Source organism: Penicillium crustosum (genome assembly GCF_028827405.1).
Source record: "Penicillium crustosum strain IBT 35664 chromosome Unknown utg000003l_segment0_segment0, whole genome shotgun sequence".
In the NCBI taxonomy this organism is placed as follows: Eukaryota; Fungi; Ascomycota; class Eurotiomycetes; order Eurotiales; family Aspergillaceae; genus Penicillium; species Penicillium crustosum.
Window position 1 is genome coordinate 3,586,504 of NW_026623124.1, and position 20,744 is coordinate 3,607,247.

Here is a 20,744-nt window from a genome sequence, read left to right on the forward strand (position 1 = left end):
TCATATTTCTTTTTACCAAAAAACGGCGTCTTTGATTGGCGATGAACCCTCTTTCTTGCACCGTTCAAAATGATCCTTTGACCCAAGAATGGTATGTACTCCGACTAAAAGACAAAGATATTAGAATAAGCGGCGTCTCAAGATGGTTCGAACATGTAGTTATATTCAAGGATATCTCCGATGACTGCTTTATCCAGCCATCTACCAGCAGACCTATCATATACACAAAAGTACAAGTACACATGCATGTAGCAGTGCCTCTGTCCAAAGTACCTAAGTACCTCGGTACCTCACTGATCAGCCACAGTTACACCACCCCTTAGCAACCCACAAGTACCCGGGGATGTCTATGTACCTGACAGGACTTAGCGTCCGACAAAAATACACACATTCGAACCCGTCGCACTGGTACAAATCGGTATATAGAGTTTGCTAGCCTCAGGTACCAAAAATAATCCCGTGACCAAAGGTGTAGATATCTCCACGTGACTCTCCCCGTCAAAGTAGCAAAGCCGACATTGAAGTCACACATTGCCCTATTATTTTCTCCCTCCAAGACTACAATACTTTCATTCCCAGTCCAAATGTCTCTCTGGAGGTACGTCACACAGCCCTAAACCGACCAACCCCCGCACGCACCCCAACACTCGGACCACTGAGACAAGAAAGAAGGGAAGAAACTAATAGGCTTCACAGCTCCTACCGCGGCCTCACGCCCAAAACCCGGGCCCTGTTCGGTATCGGCGTCATGGCCTGGGCAGGCATCGGACTCTGGACTACGCCCCAGGTAGAAAACGCTTTGGGCATGCAACCCTCGAAGGAAGAGCAGGAGGCGCTGGATCGGAAGTTGGCGGTGCGCATCTCACGTATCGGCGGAGAGGAAGGAGAGACATCGAATACCCGTACAAACTGAACAATTGAGGTGTCAACGGACGACGCACGAAAACGGAGCTCCAAATTCTTGTGATCGATCCATGAGCTGGTGATGGCGATAGAGGCTATGGGGTGTGCTTTGTGGTCGGCTGTGATTATCTACGGGAGTCATGGATGCAGTTATACGGAACCATGGGGGTTGAATACGACTGGTCAGAAAATGGCGAAAAGGGAAGGCAGTCTGTTGCAGGCTGCCGGACTGGTGTGGAAGGAAGTCTTTCCTTGGATATGGATATCTTGTTGAGTCTACCTTCCCCCGAAAACTCAATTGCAATATTGTGATTGCGATGCATTGCTGCATTGCTGCAATTCCCTGCGCCTGTGCCCGTGCCCGTGCCCGATGTCTAAATATTCAACCGCCTACCTACATCCCTACATCCCGCACCCGTCTATCTATCGTTTCAACGCATCGGGACTCCGGGATTCAAAAGAGGACCCGGTTTGTCGGAGCCGGAAGGTCACTTACTATGTACCTCTGGAAAGCGGTCATAGCGAACCACCCTCCCACTGTTTGACTTGTCTTCGCGCGTCCCGCCAAGAGAAAAAACAAACAAGCAGTGGTCAATGGCCAGTGGCTGGCGCCCCCATTCTACATCTGCGAAAGTTGATTTGCGTGTGCACGTCCCCATCGGAAAGACCACAGGGAATGGCCTGATAATCCATGCTTTACCTTGTCATTTCCCACGCTCACGCCCACGCCAGTCCGTGCAGCTGCAATGACCCCCGGCTTCAACTGCCCTGTTCGCAGCGCAGGGAAGGATTGGGCTGCTGCAGTCAGCGATGGTATTTCCCCGCCTAGCCTCACCTGGTGCGGACGTTTATTTTTTATTTTATTTTTCCCTTTCCTGTCTGGGCCATTGGTTGGGGATTCATGTGGCTCGGAAGAATTGCTGCGGCTGAGAGAGGGGATCGTTGCTTAGCCTGGTCTGGATCGTGACATGTTGGTTGTTGCCTCGATGGTCCAATTAGAGGTCAATTTTAATTTCCGACATCTCTCTTTTGTCCGATTGGGAAAGTGATGCGAGGGGCAGTTGGTCTGGTTGGGATTGGGGGTTGTTGGTGATTCTTTGTTTGAGATGTCGGGGTGTCCTGTTTGGGGGCTTTTTGATCATGAGGGCGCATTATAAGGATATCTGGAATATGGGATGTCTAGGTTAGCTTCTACTGTAGTCATCTCGACATCTCGAATATTTGAATTGGTCCCTGATATTGCATTGGCTATACTACATATAGGATGCTAGATGAAATGTCTTTAATGAAAGGTAATGTGAAACAATCTTCCAAAGTACCTTGTATCATAAGGTTCTTAAAGCAAGAAGACCTCAAATGGACATATAATGGCAGTGCGGCTCTAAAAGCAATTTTTTCGGAGATTAGTTTATGATATCACTTGAAGTGTAGTACGAGAGACCCTTTTACCTTGAAAGATATCTTGTACATCCCAAAGATCGACGCTCATCATTTGAGGTAATCGGGAATTTGATCCATATGCACTTTTCGTCATGCCAGTCTCGATAGATTGCTCTTGCATACTATTCTATTCATAGATACGATGATCTAATTCATATTCTTCACTGCCTGAGAGTACGCTATTGGTTTAAAACATTACCTCCCACAAGATCTACAGTCATGTGCTTTTATTCCGGGTGAGACAAATCTCGGAGGCCGTTGAGGTGGAACACGGAGATAGAGGCCATCCTCCCTGGATGGCTGATAGTATTGTAAGGCTCCATGGTAGATACATAGTTGGCCGATACATATCTCGATCTGGAAGGAATAACTAAGTGCACTAGAACATAACCAACTATATTTAGGAGCTAGCTTTAGCTTGTAATGCGTCTAAGACAATGGCGAGGGTTGATATTGGAGTAGACATGCCATGGACAGGGTTAGTGTGGTAGCAAAGAAATAGATCGCGGAGGTGTTCATGCAGATGTCAATGCCCACGTCTCTTAGGCAACAGGAATATATATCGCACTCGGGATAATTGGGCTAAATATAAAATCTTGAGAACACAGATTTTCTTCTGGGCGTCTTGGCTTGATGGTGGATAGGGTTGATTATCGCCGTAGGGACAACCCTGGGTCCATTTCTTCAAGCTTGTGCTTTATTATATCACATAGTCTCCTTACTATGTAAGCCTAAGCTTTGAAATGCGCTTCCAGGGGTTTGCTGGCACGCTTTGATTAGCCAGCAATTTCTGCATTGAGTATCAATATCATGTGTATCTGAGACTCTCAGCCAGCCCCAGCAATGCTTATTCTTTACAGAATTACAAGAAAGGGAAATTGAAGGTAAAAAGTGACACCGGAAGCCAAACAAGGACTTTACAGACCTCAGTACTCGGTGAGATGAAGCTTGGCAGCTGATGTAGGTAAGGAAAGGCCTTATATGCACTATAAAACTATAAAATGTCCTTTTCGTAATCAATCGCACATTGATCTACACTACTCTAGATATTATGTCAATGTTCATTCCATGGAACGGGTAGAGGCGTAGGTAGGGAGTTGTCAAGGGCGCAGCGGAAGCGGCAGGGGCCGCAAGGATAATTTGATATTGGAATTTCTTGAAAAAATTTCCTAAAAAGAATCAAAGCGAGAGTTTCATATTCTATAATGGTATCCAAGTAGATTGTATATCATCTGCGTAGGAGCAGGAGGCAGCAGGACAGCAATGCAACCTGCTTGACCGTAACAACAGCAAGTGCAGCGGTCAGCCCATAGCACGTCACTGCTGCGCTTTTAATGACCTGAGTCATGAAGTAGATATGTTTTAAGTTAATATGATTAATTTGAGGGCAAACAGAGTAGGTGTAGATTAGGGTACATCTACTTTAAAGTGGAAATACCAAGGAAGTAAGAAAGAGTGGCGACATACCAGTATATCAAAATGCCCGGCATGACCAAGGACCAGATTCGGAGTGTCAATTCAAGATATTGAATAAGAAATAAGAAACCCCAAGGGCCCAGGATTGTCCTTTTGTCTGACTTTTCTTGTACGACGTGCAGAAGTACCTATCCAACCAGCTATGAGTAAACGACCAATGATATTAAACTTACCCCAAGTATCTGAGCGTTCCCCCCTCCTGTTTTCCTCAGTAAAATTAAGTAAAAATACCAAAAGGGTTACATATTTACAACTATTTCCTTCCGGTGGCAAACATGGTACTATTTATATGCCAACGAAACTTGGAACCCGGACTTGGAATGGTTTCAGATTAAAGTCAAAAAAAAGAGTCTTCTAACAATGAAATCCTGTTATAGTCTCTCTGAAAATACTCTGTATCTCTCCCAAATATCTTACCGCATGTGGACGCTACTACCCCGGCCGATCACAGGGGATGTTATTGACAGGGATCAGAGTGTTTAAAACATCGGAATATGCCGAGGTGCAGGGAGGCTTGGATGATACGAGGATCTCTTATTTAAATATAATTTAACCTGACACATGAGCAGATTTCATTGGGGAGATTGCATTCAACAAAACGTCTATTTTACTCTTTACCAAGCATAGGATCAAATTGATGGTCACACCGAAGCCTGTTTTGTTTCACCTGATAATCCTTAGATTGAGAAATATCTGTTCGACTTTTTTTTTTTTTACCACATAGCTAGAACAGGGCTGAGCTGACATGTACATCGATGCACATTGTAACGAAGCATCACCTGCACTGGTTGTCGATCAGGATCTGCATCTAACGATTTCTTACATTTAATACTTTAATACATTTAATATATTCATATTATTAAAGGCTGATCTATTACTTACTTTTGTTTTCGAAGGCGATCTCTGCTGCCTAATATCCAAACATAGCCTCCAAACCATACAAACAGACTGCTGCTCACTCTAATTGGTTCTACTCTCTTGATCCATTCTGCATCTTACCGTTCTACTCTCTCTATCTGCGCGTAGTACTATAAAGTACACAATACGGAAATAGTACCCACCTTGCTTCGTTTGATTTCGAGACCGCGGAGCCTCCCACCAAAGCAACAGAGGGAATGAAGTAAAAAAAAAAACAATGAAAAATAAAAAATAAACCCAAGTAATCCACACTAAGCCCTTTAATCTTGCATAGACTTTTAATTTTCAATGAACTCAACCCAATCATTCCCGCAGTCGGGCAACCCATGTCTGCTTAGTTCGGGGACGTTCACGTAGTCATCAGACACGAAAAAGAGAGTCCTGGAAGCAATTACCGGTCCTTGCTTCATGTTTCAATTGGATAACTGAGAGAGAGAAAATAAAGATAAGTCAAACAAAAGAGTAAAAAAATAAAAATAAAACAAGGCAAAGACCGCATAAGTCCATATCCATTGCAAATGGGACTGGGAGCCCTGCAATAGATGAGGACTAGGACCAGGACCGCAGCAAATAACGGTTCCTGGCTACCGAACAGAGCAAATCGGGGAGTTTTGAATGTTGGACTGGATACTCCGTCTGCATTTGGTTTTGATGTTTAGTTTCTGGAATATTTGCTTTTTGATGGTGTTGTCATACTATATTTGGCTTCCTTACTGATATGTATGGGCTTTTTATCAATGCTTACATGTAGAAAATAATGTCAATTCAGCTATGATTATCAAGATACTATGATCTCAAGTCCAGATCTTAATTAAATCGGTTCTATTCGATAGGAGATCCCGTAATTTTCTTGTGAAGACAGTCTTTAATAGCATTCTGTATGCTTCTTTTTCAAAGAAATGAGAGACAATATCTCAAGTAAATATTCGAAACGAATCAAAAGGGATAAAATAATAGATCACAATGAAATAAATCAAGGCCATAAAGTTCCAACTAGCAATCAGATGATAAAATAAAATAGGGAAAAAAAAGATAAAATAAAACAACGAATAGAAATGGCCTCATGATCCCCCCACGCCGTCCTGCACCAGTGCATAAACCCCTTTCCCATTTGATCATAACAAAAAAAATAAATAAAAGATAAAAGATAAAACACGAAAAAGAAACATAATTCAGATGAACCAAGGCACGCCTAAGTGCATAGACTATGCGAATTCTGGATAGGATCGTAACGGCTATAAGTTGTTGAGTAAACAGGGTCGTATCCACCAGTACTAGACTGGCGGTGTTGGTGGCTGGGAACCCCTGTATAGGTATTATCCTGATAGGGATCTGATTTGAGGTAAATGTCGGACTTGATCGTATCCATGGGATCCATGGTATCAATCATTGAGTACTCGAACCCAGAAGAAGAAGAAGAGGAGATGATAGGACTATCGCTGAGTGGGGAATGATCTGCGACATTCATTTTGCGATGATCAGATCTGCTGTAAGAAAGACCACTTCGATGAGACGCGTCGTACATGAGCATGTGTGGACGGCCCGTTTGGCCCATCCCATGAGGAAGGAGACCGCAGGTGTTGTCTCCCCCAGCCCCATCTGGGCCCATACTGCCAGTACTGCCACGGCGTCCGTCCTTGTAATGACCGGGTGAACGCCCGCGGACGACCAGGGGGTGGGAGTGGCGCCGGGCGATCTGTATCCACTCGGTTTCACCGGGAACCGAACTAGCAACCTCAGCGTACAGTTCAACGACCAGATTGTAATATTGTTGCTGGGCGCGGCGCTTGCCGTTGTTGGCGGTGGCTTTTTGGAATTGGATGCGTTCGAATACGTGGGAGGTTGGGGGCTGACACGGCTGAGGTGTCCCGGCGAAGGAAGGGTTGTAATCCATAGGTTGTGAGCCAAGGGGGAATCCAGAAAGACTTCCATTAACTGACGAGTTTGCTGTGAATGAAGGTGGTGGCGCAGGCTGAAGAACGACACGACCTGGTTTGCGTTCGGATTGCTTGTCTCGCTTTGGGGTGTGTTGAACAAGTTCTCGGGTTTCTCCATATTGACCGTTCACGATAGCTGAAATCGCCATTGAAAATCCACGGATTGGTTCAAGGGTCTGGTCGGGATAGCGGATGTATAGAGGGGCAGTGGGAGGCCAAGGATGAAGTCCAAAGCCGCAGGTCACTGCAAAGTAATTGCGGCGATAGCAAGTCCACTTTCCCTCAGCTGGAAAGGGTCCTCGACCCATTTTTGCTTGGACATCTGGTTTCACTGTCTGATATTGGCCGCCAAACTCTGCAACAACTGTATGAAGAATGGTCGTCTCGTCAAAAGGCGGAGCCTCAACCTGGGGCTGTGAACGTTGTGAGGACTCCACTATCGGTTGCTGATACATATTATTCTGAGATCGATCCATCCCGCTATCTAAAGCGCGAGGAGTACCAGGATACCCATGGCTACGGGAGAGATCGTTCATCCCCCCAAGGGCATACCGATATTTCCGATTCCGCGCTGCAAAGCGTATGAACCGTAGGAATTATTGCGTCCCATGAGCGCTGGAATGGAGTTCAAGGCATGCCCTGAACTTTGCATCCCAGATGGCATGCCAGTCGGTGGTTGACTAGATGAGCAAGGATCAGTACTCATGAACCTCATCCAACTTTATAGTAGAACGAAAGCTTACAGCGCTGGCACCCGCTGGTAGTCTGCCATTCTATCAAAGGGATGCTGAAGCCGAGATATATGAGGGAAGAGGGGACCAGATGTGGGCGAAAACGAGTCTTTACAACACCGCAATTTCATCAGTCAAAGGAAGTTCTTTGGAGAGTTCGAAGTATAAGAAAGAGGGGGCTTACCGGGACAAGAGTCTGGTGGAGTCATTGCAAGAGCACTCGAACCCGAATATCTAAAGTAAGGAATGGCTCAGTCAAAGCCCTCAAAGCTCATGGGAAATCCACGTGCGATCGCCTGGAATTAAAACAGTCCAGAAGATATCATATGAGTCCGGGCGCAGCACGGAAACCATGATGCGTAAAAAAAAAAGAGACAATCGAAACGGGGGCGAAAAGAGACAAGGACCTCAACGGCACGAGCTCAGATAAAAAGGACAAAACATCGGAAGAAAGACATGCAGGCAGCAGATTGGTATGGAAGGTACAGAAACAGGCTGGCCTGAAGTTCAAGCTGCCCGGACCCGGAGGAAGCGCAGCGACAAGGGGGTCGAGAGGCTGACCGAGTGGAGCGCAAGGGCAAGTCCGGATTGAAAGATTGAAAGGAATAGGAAAAAAAAATAACTTACTGTAAATCCTGCATCACAGGCTGCTGTGCGTGGTACCTCACGCCGTTGGTATCAGGCATAGAGACGAGACCTCCGACTCGCTGGCTGTTGTCGTCTTCATCCGTTCCAAACCCTGTCACATGGGAGTTCATATAGTCACCCTCCGAAGTAACAGGATCGTTCAATGAGAATACCTCCGAGAGAAGTGCTGGGGAATTCATAGGTTAGAGACAGGGAAGATATATTGGCCAAAAAAAAGAAACTGAGGGAAAAAAAAGAAGAAAAAAGGAAAAAGGTGAAGAGAAGAAAACAATGTTGAATCAACCGCATGACGGAATAAACAGGGAATGGAAAAGAGAGAAGCTTACAGGGATTCATCCTGAGCGTGCTGATTCCAGGTGCCTCGAGGACCCTTAAGTTTTTTTGGATGTTCGATGTAACACTGGGAGAGACGCCAAAGCTGTCTGGGCCTTGGGGTCTTGGGTGGCAAGAGTTTGGTGTCTAGAATAGCAGCAAAGGTTAGGTAAGATCAAAACGAACTCTCTGCATAGTCAAATTCCCTCACAGTACTCGATTGATACCTTTGGTGTCCGAAATCACCCAAAATGGCGTGTGCCTTTGAGTCTATCAAGATCACAGGAAAAAGAATCAATACAACTCTTAGTCTTGGATATAAACCAAAACACAATTCTCACAGCAAGTAGTTTGAAGAGGCAAGTGATGAAGCTTTGGAGTGAAGGGGAGTAGACAAGTGGGTGATAAAGAGTGAAGAAGTATAAATGAAGATAGGTAAGGTCCCCAGGGTTATAAAGATGAGTGTGAAGAGTAATACATATGTAGTATTCTCAGTAAAACGGTGCGTAAAACGGTGCCCTTTTGGACAGGCGTTGACCAGAAGAAGTAGATGAATGTCCGAGCAGGAGTGCGTCACCGATTTATAGACATGACTTCCTAATTGGGAAATCTCGCATCAACTGAAGTCATCGGTACAAAAGTACAAGGGAAGAGTTTTGGAATAGATCGGGCTAGAATCTATGCTCTTTGCAAACCCACGATCTAAGATGATGGGGGGGGGTATGAAGAAAGAAGACTGGGGGAGAAAAGAATTAGCCAAAAATCAATCAAAAAAGCCCCAAAAATAACCAGAAATAACAATAATCACAATCATAGAAACCGCAGCAATCACAGTTAATGGAGGGACAAAATAAAAAAATAAATAAAAAACAAAAATTACAAAAACAAAAGAAATCAAAAAATCAAAAAAAATTAAAAAAAGGAGAATCTCCAGAAGGGGAAAGAAAAAGACAACTGATGTAATCTGGTGTGACAGTCGTAGAAGGTGAGCAAATAAAAAGCTCTTGTCCCATAAGTATCTTGCAGGTATTGCAGAAAGAAGAATGCTTCCAATTCTGCAACCCTAGCTTGGTATTTAAGAAAGAAGCATGGTCAAAGCATAGTAGATCTTAAGGGAATCATTTCTCTTGACAGGTTGCAGGAAGTAGATCGGTGGCTTACCTGATAAATAGAGGATATGTGTGAGGTGTTAAGAACAGATGTGGTACGTAGTATACGTAGTATACGTATATAATTGAATCTTTATGGTCCTCGAAAATAAAGAAGAAAAAGAAAGGTTGCAATTGAGACCTTCTACAGAATAAAAGATTCCGGTCTATATTATTGTTTAAAGCCGTTCTCGGGATTGTTACTCCCTGAAGGATCATTAGTCTACCCTAGTAAGACTCCCACGGGGAGGGGGCTCACTAGTGATGGTCTAGCCGATAGGCGATCAGAACCACGAGTTGGGATCTGCCAGGGACAGTGAAATACGTTGTATTCGGTAAGGCTCCAATGGGTGGCAGTGGGTTTGCATAGGGGTCCAACCATAATCAGCGAAAGAGATCCGGATTATCCTTTTCATTTTCTGGGTATACCTATGTAGATATATTCCGCAGTCTCCTTGAGGGAGAGGGGGGAGGGGGGGAGAAAAAAAGTAAATTTTACTTATTTTCTTTTTCTTATTCTCGATGATTTGTATTTGAAAGTTCCGAATTTGGAATTTTGGTTGTCCGGGCCAAGCGCAAATAGTCTAGTGTATCTCCATAGTAAAAAAGAGTAGCATCAAATCACCACTGGCCCCATATAGTTTGATTGTTCAAGGAGGACGGCATTGGTCAGAACACCCCATGTTGCGTGCTAGAAGGACCCGATGCCGGCTGCACGGACCGTGATGGGTAAGGGCACGGTACGTACACGTTTTATGTGTTTTCCATTACAGATAATTCCCGATGGGATCAGATGTCCAAGTGCGAATACCCGATAGACGGGTCGCTGCAGGAGAGCGAAATAAGATGAAACTAGAAAGGATAGAGGTGATGATCGACCCCCAGTATATGTACCTATGCAGACCCATGATAGATGTGGTTGATGTATCAGACTGTGGGGGGGGGACCACAAACCAATGACAAAAAGGGTGAATTAAATATGAGAAATGACCAAATCGGGTAGACAATCTTCACTGAGTTCCATAATGTTTTGGTCTATTAGAGTATTTCCCAGATTCATTTTCCAGTTTGATCCTTTAAGCCGTAAGAGGCTCGAGGCACGAGCAGCAGTTCTTGCATGAAGAAAGTGGAGGATCATGCGATCGACGAGTTTCATTCAGCACGTTGCATTGTCCATGTTGGCGGTGTTCACACCGACAGAACCGACCCGACCCGGTAGAGCAATAAAAATAGCATGTTCGAGATGATGCACCCAACTAGATCCACCCCACTCTGGAAGAGAACCAACAGAGCCTTGGTAAGCCCGACCTTTCTTCTGGCGTCAAACCGTAATGGTGCCCTAACTGCAGATGGAGGGTCTCCACCACTAAGAGAGGCTAAGGCAGCCTAGCGGGGTAGACAATGATTGCGGTCCGTACCCGGGAGCCTTTTCCAGAACCGTAGCGGCACTAGTCCCACCGTTCCGTCCCAAGAAAATATCAAGGGGAGGCCATGGATTCAAAAAGATCCTGGTCTTCAGTGGATTGGCCTTCAGTGGATACTGATCGTGTCGACAGAACCGCATTAGTGGCTAGCAAGATCGACCATCCCGCAGGAGGCTGGGTAAATGGCAAGATGCAGTCAAAAGCACCCGCCAGCCAATGATTGGCTGGATAAGCCGTAGATTCCGTTTTCCTCAAATGGTTATGGCGGGTATGTTGTGCAGCTATTTACCCCCACAGGACCACACACAACGACCGTGCTCGTACCAAAATCGGTACTAGGTGCAGAATCGATTAACTGTATCAAGGTCAGAAAATACTGATCAATGATAACATCGAATCACAAAGTCAAAAATTAAAGGAGGGTGACAAGCGTGTCTAGTTGGCGATGACCTTTCTTTTTGACTCTCGGGGGATCAGCCCCTTCCCGGATGACGGTCATGGGGGGTTGACACGTGCAGGGGGGCGGTGAACTGGATACAAGGAATTTACAAGTATTAGGGGCATGTACCAGGTACATCAACTGGGTACAATGAATTGGTGGATAGACTATGTATAATATACAAATGGTAAAGTACACTGGTAATTTCGGAGCCTACTTAAGTACTAATAGGGCTATAGGTGGAGTAGAGTATGGAGTACATATATCTTCAAATATTCACGCTAAATTTATATAGACCTTCATTTTTTTTTTTTTTGGAAACCTTGGAATATTGGAATCTTAGACCAACTCTAATTGAAATCAAAATCATCTCAAATCATTTTGTCATTTTACCATGCAACTAATAATGCAACTCGAACGACACTATCAGATCCATCAGCCCACTTACCCGTGAACTATCCACATGTCACTTTTCGATCTATCAATCCAACTTGTCCAGGCAGGGATCTCAGCACTACCGAGAAGATGAGATACAGAAGAGAAACGAAGGCTCAGAAATTGTCCGATACGTGGGTACATCCAGGGCTGCAGGTACCTCGAACCCAATGCCAATAATAAATTGACTTTCAGAGAAATGCATGAACCCATCTATGGATTTCATCGACATGGATTAGCCCCAGAATCCTTGACACCGGAAAACTCTGAAAAGTTTGACGTTGCAACTGTCTCAGCCCAATCTGCTCTAGGGTCTAGGGCCTTTGACCCTTGTTTCTGTTTCGGGCACGTGCCATCTACCGAGTCTGTTTTCTCCATGGGTTGGATGGAATCTTCCAAAAAAAAAAAAAATAATTTATATTCCCTCGTGCAACAATTTTTTGCTGCAGGCCAATAATAAAGCCCGTGGCCAATGCCATGCCTTTCATTGCTGGTTACATTCGGGTGTTCGATCTTTGGACCAGGTTTTGGGAGGAGGGGGGCGAAAAAGCTACAGCTCGGCCTACTAGGCAAAGGCAACGGCAGAGGTTGAGCTATACACATCCCGGAGTCGGGATTGCTGACCTAACCGTGTTTATTGAAGTATTTACGATTTTTACTACAGAAAATTCAAAAGCCAACAGCCAAAAAGGAAACAAAAAATATCCATTGGCTGAGAATCTAACCATCTAACCTAGGTACAGATTTAGAGTGTCATTCTAGACTGTTTATCCCCCTTGTCTTGCTGCCTCAGCCCCCATATGCTCGTTGCTCCAGGATCTGAGGATGCGACACGCCCGATGGACCCATATGCCATGTTCAATGCACTAATCCTGGTCGATTGGGTCTAGAGTTTCAATTACACGCATGTCGGGGGCGATATTCCTGGACGATGACTACCAAGTAAGGAAAGAGTCGGCACCTCCTCATATCCTCATATCCTTAGACAATAGCTTTTTTTTGCTGCCTTTGACTGAGGCAGATTAAAGTTTTACTTTTCCAACGGCCGAGGCCTCCAGGGCTTCCCTTCCATCCCGAGACATCCAACCGGCCTTGACCGGGCAAAGAATTGATTTACCTAATTCTACTTGTAACAATATTCTGTACCATCTCAAGACTCATGCCACATCGAGATGGCACATCCATTCAACGGCAATGGTACAATTTTGAACCGAATTTTGGCTCTGTCCTTTTGACCATGGAGATTAAACTGTTCAGGCCTTTATGGCTCCACAATTCCTGGTATTGGGTCGTCTGGACACAAGGTTCTGTGATGGGTTACCCGTGTATCACTTCTTCCGAGATTGATGGTTACTTTCAGTGGAAGTAGAGCTAAGTACTGGTGGCCTACTACAATGAGCTAGGTGCCTTACTGTGGGAAATTGGGAGGATCCTTTCGCCCTCGACTTGTCAGCGAAGGCAAGAGTTTACCCCGAGACTGGGATGATCATTGGCAGTTTCCCCACCCTATGATCCCAAACTTTGATCACCCTGGATCTACAGCCCGACAGCACAGATCGTATCACGACCAGGAAGCTCCCGGGCAAAAAGATCCATCAATGTCTGAAGTATCCGACCCTGTCGGCATGGATGGAAAGACAAGGCACCGACCAAACAAGGATTGCAGTAGAAAGAAGGATATGTTATTGGCTCGCTGCCCTCCAAAATTCTGGATATGAAGCTTGTCAGGCTAGAAAATATGCTTTGGATGGCGTTGGACGCAGACCAGTTGAAGACTCCACTCATCATCCAACAACTCATCCGGCCGTTTTTTTGCCTCCCCGTGGCAATTCTTACCAGCCCTTGACAACCATCCTGGAAGTAGCCTAGCCAGCCCTAAGCTGCATCGATGTAGCACGGAGGAACAGCCAAGAAAAAACTTGCTCACCGGCCGAAACGCTCTCAGTGAAGAGCTGCCCTTCTGGTCGAACTCCTCGAGCCAATGACAAGTGGATTACTTTGTTTGGCGCCGACATTCCCTGCAATATCACTAAGACTTCGGAACGTCACGAACGCCCCCTTCACATGTGTTTTGGGTGTCATACTGGATGCTGCCATGGGCGGAGTGGAATGCTAAAACACGATGGGCTGGGGAGAGTTTCTGAGGGAGCTAGGGCCAATCCTACAGGGAACATTTCGGCCCTCTCAGTCACTGTCTACGTAGCCCGTGTCTTGTTTCGAGTAGGGGAGCATTCGGCGAAAAGCCGGACCCGTAGGTAAGCTTTTCCCGCCGATTCAAGTCTCTTTCCTAAAAGAAACACCGATGCTACGTTATGCAACCCAATCCCGTTACCGGGAAATTTCAACAACACTTCTGCCGACGAGGCTGGGTCTGGGTTTGACTTGCTGAGATCTAATAGCGATCTGTACATTGGTACTTTGGTGATTGACCCTGGGATCTGGCACCCGGGGACGTAGCTAGTACGCAGTAGTATGAAGCTAGGGCATAATAGGAAAAAAGTCCAGGTTGTTTGAGCTGCATTTCCTTCCGATGTCATCTCCACTGTCATGCGAAGATGCAGAAAATTTGATGTCTCAATGAATCCCTGGAGACTTTGAACAATCGAACAGTCGAGGCCCGCGACATTTATCTTCTAGATGATAGTTTCGCCGTTAACGGTGTGCGGGATTGTTGTTAGCCGAGTCTGGTACCTGGGCATTAGATTTGTGCTGGCGAGGAGGGTGGAAAGATGTGGAAATTTGCCAAGGCTAGAGTCGGCAGCGAGAGAAAGCTTGCAAGGAGTCGACTGGCTTGGATGCCTGGGTTAGCATCCACTGTTATCAGCCATTGGTCTCAGCAGCTTGAGTCAATTTGAGCTCTTTACTAGGGAAATTGCGTACTAACATCTCTAGTGGACGCTGAAACACACTTCCAATCCAACGATGATCTTCATTTCCATGCTGGTTAACAAATGAAAGCTTGCTGCTTCTAGGACGTCGTCCCTTCATACGAACACGGGGTTGGTTTCCCATGGGTGCTTGAAATGTTCCATGGTAGCCGTGAAGCAATTATAGAACAGTTGCTTCAAGAAGAACCTTGGGAATAATTATCAGAAACGCAACCAAGAACAGCTACCGTGGATAAGGGTACAACCCGTGAAACTATCCAGAAAACCATGTATGAAGTTCAAAATTTCTCTAACCCATTGCTTTTGTATAGACTGACGAATGCAAGTAACTGACATCCTGGATGTCTTTTTGGGAATCATCATTATCAACCAGGTCCTACAGTACAAGGAAAAGAGCTTCGGCCCAAAGATAGGCCCGCCTGAGAAGAAGGAAACGTTCCATTCAAAAAGTCGTAAGAGAGAACCGAGAAAGAAGTTTAAGTAGTGCGCTTGGCGAACTCGACGCGGAGAATAAGGTGGCGGTAACCGACTAGCAGAAAAACAGGTTAGCACTCGAGGAACTTGTAGAAACAAAACCACGGAACGGAATATGGGAGACATACAGCCATCCACCTTCTCGCAAGCAAGTGCTGCGTCGCCACGATCCGCATAGCTGATGAAAGCAAAGCCCTTGGCTCTCTGGGTTTCCCGATCCCGTGCAAGGAAGACTCTGGTGACACGACCGAAACGTTCGAAGAGATCCCGCAACTCGTTCTCCTCTGCCAACTCGCTGACCTGTTTGTGAAAAAAAGAAAAGTCAGCACCGAACCAAGATAAACAAGCCTGACGCTCGTAGAGCTCGTAAAAAGCAGAATAATGGTAAAACATACGTTTGTAACTCTGAGAGTCGCCAAATCGTCCTTCTCGAAACGACCACCCATCTTCTCGCCGCCACCAGCACCGCCCTTCCGCATGTGAGGAGGAACGTAGCTGGACTTTCCAGCACCAAGACCACCCGCATCGTCCTCTGCCTCGGCGCCACCGGCAGCAGCAGTGCCCTCCTCGACGGGGGCCATAGTGTCCTTGAAGGGACAGCGAGCGGTGAAATGCTCTCCACTGCAAATACGACACTTGACCTTCTTGTCCTTCAACTGGTCCTTCATGCTGCCCTTCTCGCCACCCTCCTTCTCAGCCTCCTTAGCGTTGGCCTTCCAGTTGACGCTGGGACGGAAGATGATGTTTTCGCCGACGGAGGTGGTGTCGAACGAGGGACCGGCGGCGTGGCCCTTCTCAAGACCGAACTTTTCCCATTTGCGGCGTTCGGCGACCTGGGGGTTGACGTGTTCGCGGACAATAGTGGTCTTAATTCGGCGGGTGACCTTCACTTTCTTGTTGTCATCGTTGTAGCGGTAGGAGATGACGGTCTTGGTGCCGTCCTTGTTCGCGATCACTTCTTGCGGCGGGAGCACGGAGGGGTCATCGAAATCTTCGTCGTCAGCCCAGTCGGCGCGGCTGAAAAATAGAGAGATTTGTTAGGTCAGAATTTTTGGTAGGACTGGAACTATGTATACTCACTTCCCGGTTGGAGACATGTTGTAAGTGATGGTGTTATTACGGCTGCTGAATTTCACGATTTCTTTCAAAGGCGAATCCGTTGTGGATTTAATAATTTGCCGTGGCGCAGCTGTGGCTGGTGGCGGAAATCACGTGGCGCGGTGTGTATAACCCCATCTGAAGGTGGTTCCAAGCTTCTCAACAACCTCGTTTCTATATCCTAATGGAGTAAATATTCCCTTTACTCACACTGTTTTCTCGGCGATAAGCATAACCGTGTTCCCAAATATCGAATATCTTCACGGGTGCCATTTTCAGACATATTCCACTGAGGACTCTTGCCTTCAAACCAGAGTGATTTACCTACAGTGGATAAAGTAGTTATTTGCTCTGATCTCAGCTAGACTGGGAAATAACACGGTCTTCCATTTCTTTAAGCAAACCGACTCTAATATGAATGAGGCGGTTTAAATTGCCAGTCTCAGGCAACATTCCATTCTGCCTCTACACACTTCGGACTCTTTACTTCTCACCCTACCTAATATGATATGCCACTACTTGATTCACACTGTCTCGTCACAGTGAAATGTCTTCTATTTCTCCATGCAGTCTTGAAAAATAGCGCCCCATCTGCTTCGAAATTTACCCAACTCTAACATAAATACAAGGCTATAAAAATCTTGAAGACGAGTGAATTCAGGCACTAGCAGCGCAAATTTGGGCCGCATTGTTCGACATTCAAACAACATCTTTGTCAAATCGTTGAGGAACTCAAACAAACAGAGTCCCTCCAAGACCTTAGCAGCCTCGCAGCAGCTTGGTGTCCATTACGTTCCGCAAGCTCGACAGCCCTGCGATACTGCGGTTCGCCTTCACCGACAATCAATGCTCCTTCGTTGAGCAGCATTTGTAGCGTGTCGATTCGACCGTGTTCTGCCGCTCCCTGTAAGGCGGTACGCCCGTTGAACTTTGCGGGGGCTTCATTGATATCTGCTCCTAGGTCAAGTAGTCTCCTTGTAATACCAATGTACCCCTTCAGACATGCAATCTGCAATGCAGTAGCACCGCCGTCTGTGGCAGGAGGACCATCAATTCTAGCTTTGTGCGTTGAAATTAATAGGTTGATAAGCTCCATATTTCCCTTTTCAACGGCATATTGCAATGCTGTTCGACGGCGGGCCCCACGACCAAGATAGTTGACATCAACTTTTTTCATCAATTCACGCGCGACCGGAATCATTTGGTTGTTGACTGCGGCCTCAAGGGGACGGTATGTTTGTCGCTCTCCTTCACCTTCGGGGTATTTGATAGTGATCTCCTGAGTCAGATCAGGATGGAAAGACAGTATATCCTCGGCGAGATCCGCTAGATCTAAGAATATTGCTATTGTCAAGGCGCGACCGGTTAGCCTTGGACTCCAGGGTGCCCATTGGAGCAGGAATTGAAGCGTCTCCCTGGTTCCTAAGACCACCGCTATTTCGAGTACCGACTCTGGTAGTGGAAGTTTAAAATTGTCCAAATCCCAGTACTCCTGGAAGAGGTTTGGTACTCCAGTGGGGTCCAATCCTGTCCCTTGAAGCAGTTGAAGAAGTTGCAGGGATGCACGGCAAGAGACTGCGGCCCCTACTGCGGTTGGGGCACTTCCACGGAACCTGGCCAGTAGGTATTTCAAAATCACAGGATCTTTGCTTATAGCATCTCCCAGAACACTGTCTGTAACCCTTGCACCGCGTTCTAAAAGCCTTTTTACAAAAGTAAAATCCTGGGCTTGGGTTGCTGCTTCCAATGGAGTCTGTTGGTAGGGGAAATAGGCTTTGTTTTCGATCCGCTCTTCATGATCAGCGTTGTGTTCAAGCAAGTACTGAGCTAGATCGGTCGTCTTCGCCAATAAAGCAGCAGCAAGGATGCCGGGGCCTGATACCCTTAAAATGCCTTCGAGAACTCCATTCTCCTGCAAGTATATGGCGGTACGTAATCTGCCAATTGCTTCTAGTTTGGTTCCCACAAATGTAGCCCCGGTAGCGAAAAGACGATTTATCATCACTTCATTTCCCTGTTCAACGGCAGCTCCAAGTGCAGTGTAAGGGGGCTTAGTGTATTCATCATTGACACGTGCACCTGCGTTGATCAAGAGTTGAACAACTTCGGGTGATGCTGACTTTCGAGCGAGCACAATGAGAAGAGCTGAGGTCTCGTATTTCTGGGCTGAAAGTGGTCTGTCAACTTGGGCCCCATATGCAATCAAGACTTTGCACAGGGGGACCAAGGAGGCTGTGGAACAGTCTTTGGCGGCGCGCTCAAGTAGTGTCATTTTCCCTTGCTTATCGGCTAGTTTGATATCAACCCCAGCTTGGAGTAAAGCCTGAGTGATCTCAACACTTCCCTCTCTCACTGCTATTACAATGGGTGAGATATAGGGCATGCGAACGAAGTTAGGGTTTATGTCATAACAGGCCCGCAGCAGGGTACGCACAACATCCATAGATTGTGACATGGCGCCAAGGCCCAAGATTGTGGTCGTCGCGATGTCACCATCGAAGTTGATACTGACCATATTATCCATATTGGCACCTTTGGCGATTAAAATTTCAATTATCGGGACATTGCGACGTTTGACAGCCTCGGCAAGAGCACTCTGCCATCCTGTTATTGCGTTCACGTTCACGCTCGGACTGGAATTGACGATCTCTGCAAAGACTTCGATATCCTGCAGATGTGTGGCAATAGAGAGGCAAGATGGCGTTACAATCGCACCGTGAAGCATAAGAGCGCGGATGATTCTGTTGTCGCGTTTCCTGATGGCATAAAACAAAGGTGGGTACTCAGTACCCGCATGATTCACATCGGCCCCGTAAGATATAAGAAGATTGACAAGTTCCTCACTCCGTTCATGATGGCTTTTCGTAGTAAATTGAAGGGGTGTCAAGACACCGTGGGGTGCTGACTCGATCAATGGAGTGTTTAGATCCCTGTGGACTTCGAGCATCATCTTCACCGCGTCCACATGTTGTAGTCTTAGTGAAATTGCAAACACCTTTTCTGCAATAGCTTCAGCAGTTGGCTCGCTAGTTGATAAAAGGGTCTGGACATGTGCCAAGTCCTTCCAGCCATAATCGCCCAACATTTGCATCATACGCTCGTCATCCGATCTCATATTATCCTTGGTTGCTTTATGTGGATCTTGTGAAGCGATGTTGTTCGAAAGAAGAAAAAGCTCCAAGGCCCTGCGCTCTCTCCCCTTGTTTGTAGCGCCGTTCAAGTCCGTGGCCAAAGCATTGTGCTGGCCCCGAAACTCCTCTGGCATGAGTATGCTCAAAGCCGCCGATGTTTGAGAGCTACTGTGTATATCCATGGGATGGCCGAGTTTACTCCATGGTATGATTGTGCTTAGGCGACTCATCAGTTCGTGGTTGACGATGCGAGTAAGCGTATCGGAACGATGAGGGGAACCGATGGGCAGGGACGAGGATGGAGATGGTGATTCTGAATATATGGTGAGCCTCGGCCGCATTGTGTCTGAATGTGAAAATCCAGAAACGCCATACCTCTACTCTCTTTCAGACGCACAAATGAGATGAAGCGCAGCCATGGGAGTGGCCCATTCCAGGTGAGATCCATCCCTGGCGATGTTGGGGTGCAAACAAAAAACCCTTCTGGGGTTTTTGGGGAAGGAGCTAGACATCGATCAGTATATTAATCTCTGGTCCGAATGGAATCAAATGTTCAGCTTACCTGTAGAGTACCTGGCTATGCTTGAAACATAGGCATCTCTATATTTTGCCTTCTTGAGCTTTGGTACGCGAACCTGGTTTCCACCAACGTAGAATTCGCTTTCCTTCTTGTCGTTGGATTTTCTTTTGTTCTGCTTATTTGCCATCCAATTCCACTCATCTGCTGTGATGCGACCCTTGACAAAGCCCCATTTCTTGAGTTGGCGGTTGTACTGACCTGGGCTTTCTAGCTGTGAGTTGAGTGGAGTGGCTTAGTGGTATTGCAACACTTACGACTTGATCAGAGAGTATTTAGACGCCATGTAATCCATCACATGGGGCAAGGTTTTGTTCTCATGGATGTACAGACGCTCGATTTCGAGCTTAAAGGGTTCAAAATCCGATCCCGCCATGGCTATGAGAATTGATAGTGGAGTAGGCTATGGTGAGGAGTGTGGCGGACGATCCTTTTAAGTGATTCCGTGATAAATCACGGACCACCTAGTCAGCCCCAAAGTAGCTTCAATCTCACAGACTACAATATCCAACATTGAAAAATGGGTCCGAAATCTACAGTGTCATTGGTCAGTTCGCAGAATTCGCTGCGACTAAGCCTACCTGGGTGAGATGCATAGCCATATAGGTACCCTATGACGCATTCTGAGTTGTGATTTGTTGAATTCATCGCTGCGGTCAGGGTTGGTGTATGGAAAGAGAATGCAGCTCTGGAAGTCGAGAACCCAACTTTCGAGAACCCAACTTTCCCGACCTCGACTGCTTGATAGAAGAATCTCATTGGTAC

General features: G+C 46.3%; 6 protein-coding genes across 6 annotated transcripts; 3 read left to right on the forward strand and 3 right to left on the reverse strand.

Annotated features, from left to right (window-relative positions):
• Nucleotides 1-584: 584 nt before the first annotated feature.
• N7487_008437 (uncharacterized protein) lies at nt 585-913 on the forward strand (the record flags this gene model as incomplete). The annotated part of the gene is made up of 2 exons (XM_056876167.1): nt 585-598; nt 697-913. The coding sequence occupies 2 exons, from the start codon at nt 585-587 to the stop codon at nt 911-913; spliced, it is 231 nt and encodes a 76-aa protein (XP_056728355.1).
• A 5,016-nt stretch (nt 914-5,929) lies between these two features.
• N7487_008438 (uncharacterized protein) lies at nt 5,930-8,232 on the reverse strand (the record flags this gene model as incomplete). Its single annotated transcript, XM_056876168.1, has 5 exons — nt 5,930-7,158; nt 7,227-7,354; nt 7,418-7,514; nt 7,590-7,639; nt 8,033-8,232. The coding sequence occupies 5 exons, from the start codon at nt 8,230-8,232 to the stop codon at nt 5,930-5,932; spliced, it is 1,704 nt and encodes a 567-aa protein (XP_056728356.1).
• Nucleotides 8,233-12,010: 3,778 nt separating this feature from the next.
• N7487_008439 (uncharacterized protein) lies at nt 12,011-12,453 on the forward strand (the record flags this gene model as incomplete). Its single annotated transcript, XM_056876169.1, has 2 exons — nt 12,011-12,174; nt 12,261-12,453. Coding segments are annotated over 2 exons (357 nt in total), but the record flags the coding sequence as incomplete, so codon positions are not given.
• A 1,227-nt stretch (nt 12,454-13,680) lies between these two features.
• N7487_008440 (uncharacterized protein) lies at nt 13,681-14,392 on the forward strand (the record flags this gene model as incomplete). The annotated part of the gene is made up of 2 exons (XM_056876170.1): nt 13,681-14,066; nt 14,317-14,392. Coding segments are annotated over 2 exons (462 nt in total), but the record flags the coding sequence as incomplete, so codon positions are not given.
• A 783-nt stretch (nt 14,393-15,175) lies between these two features.
• Nucleotides 15,176-16,270, reverse strand: tif35 (translation initiation factor eIF3 core subunit g; the record flags this gene model as incomplete). The annotated part of the gene is made up of 4 exons (XM_056876171.1): nt 15,176-15,228; nt 15,302-15,473; nt 15,569-16,190; nt 16,254-16,270. The coding sequence occupies 4 exons, from the start codon at nt 16,268-16,270 to the stop codon at nt 15,176-15,178; spliced, it is 864 nt and encodes a 287-aa protein (XP_056728359.1).
• Nucleotides 16,271-16,986: 716 nt separating this feature from the next.
• On the reverse strand, nt 16,987-20,355 carry N7487_008442 (uncharacterized protein; the record flags this gene model as incomplete). Its single annotated transcript, XM_056876172.1, has 4 exons — nt 16,987-19,715; nt 19,778-19,906; nt 19,965-20,185; nt 20,237-20,355. 4 exons carry the CDS (start codon nt 20,353-20,355, stop codon nt 16,987-16,989), a joined length of 3,198 nt encoding a protein of 1,065 aa, XP_056728360.1.
• Between the last annotated feature and the right edge of the window lie 389 nt (nt 20,356-20,744).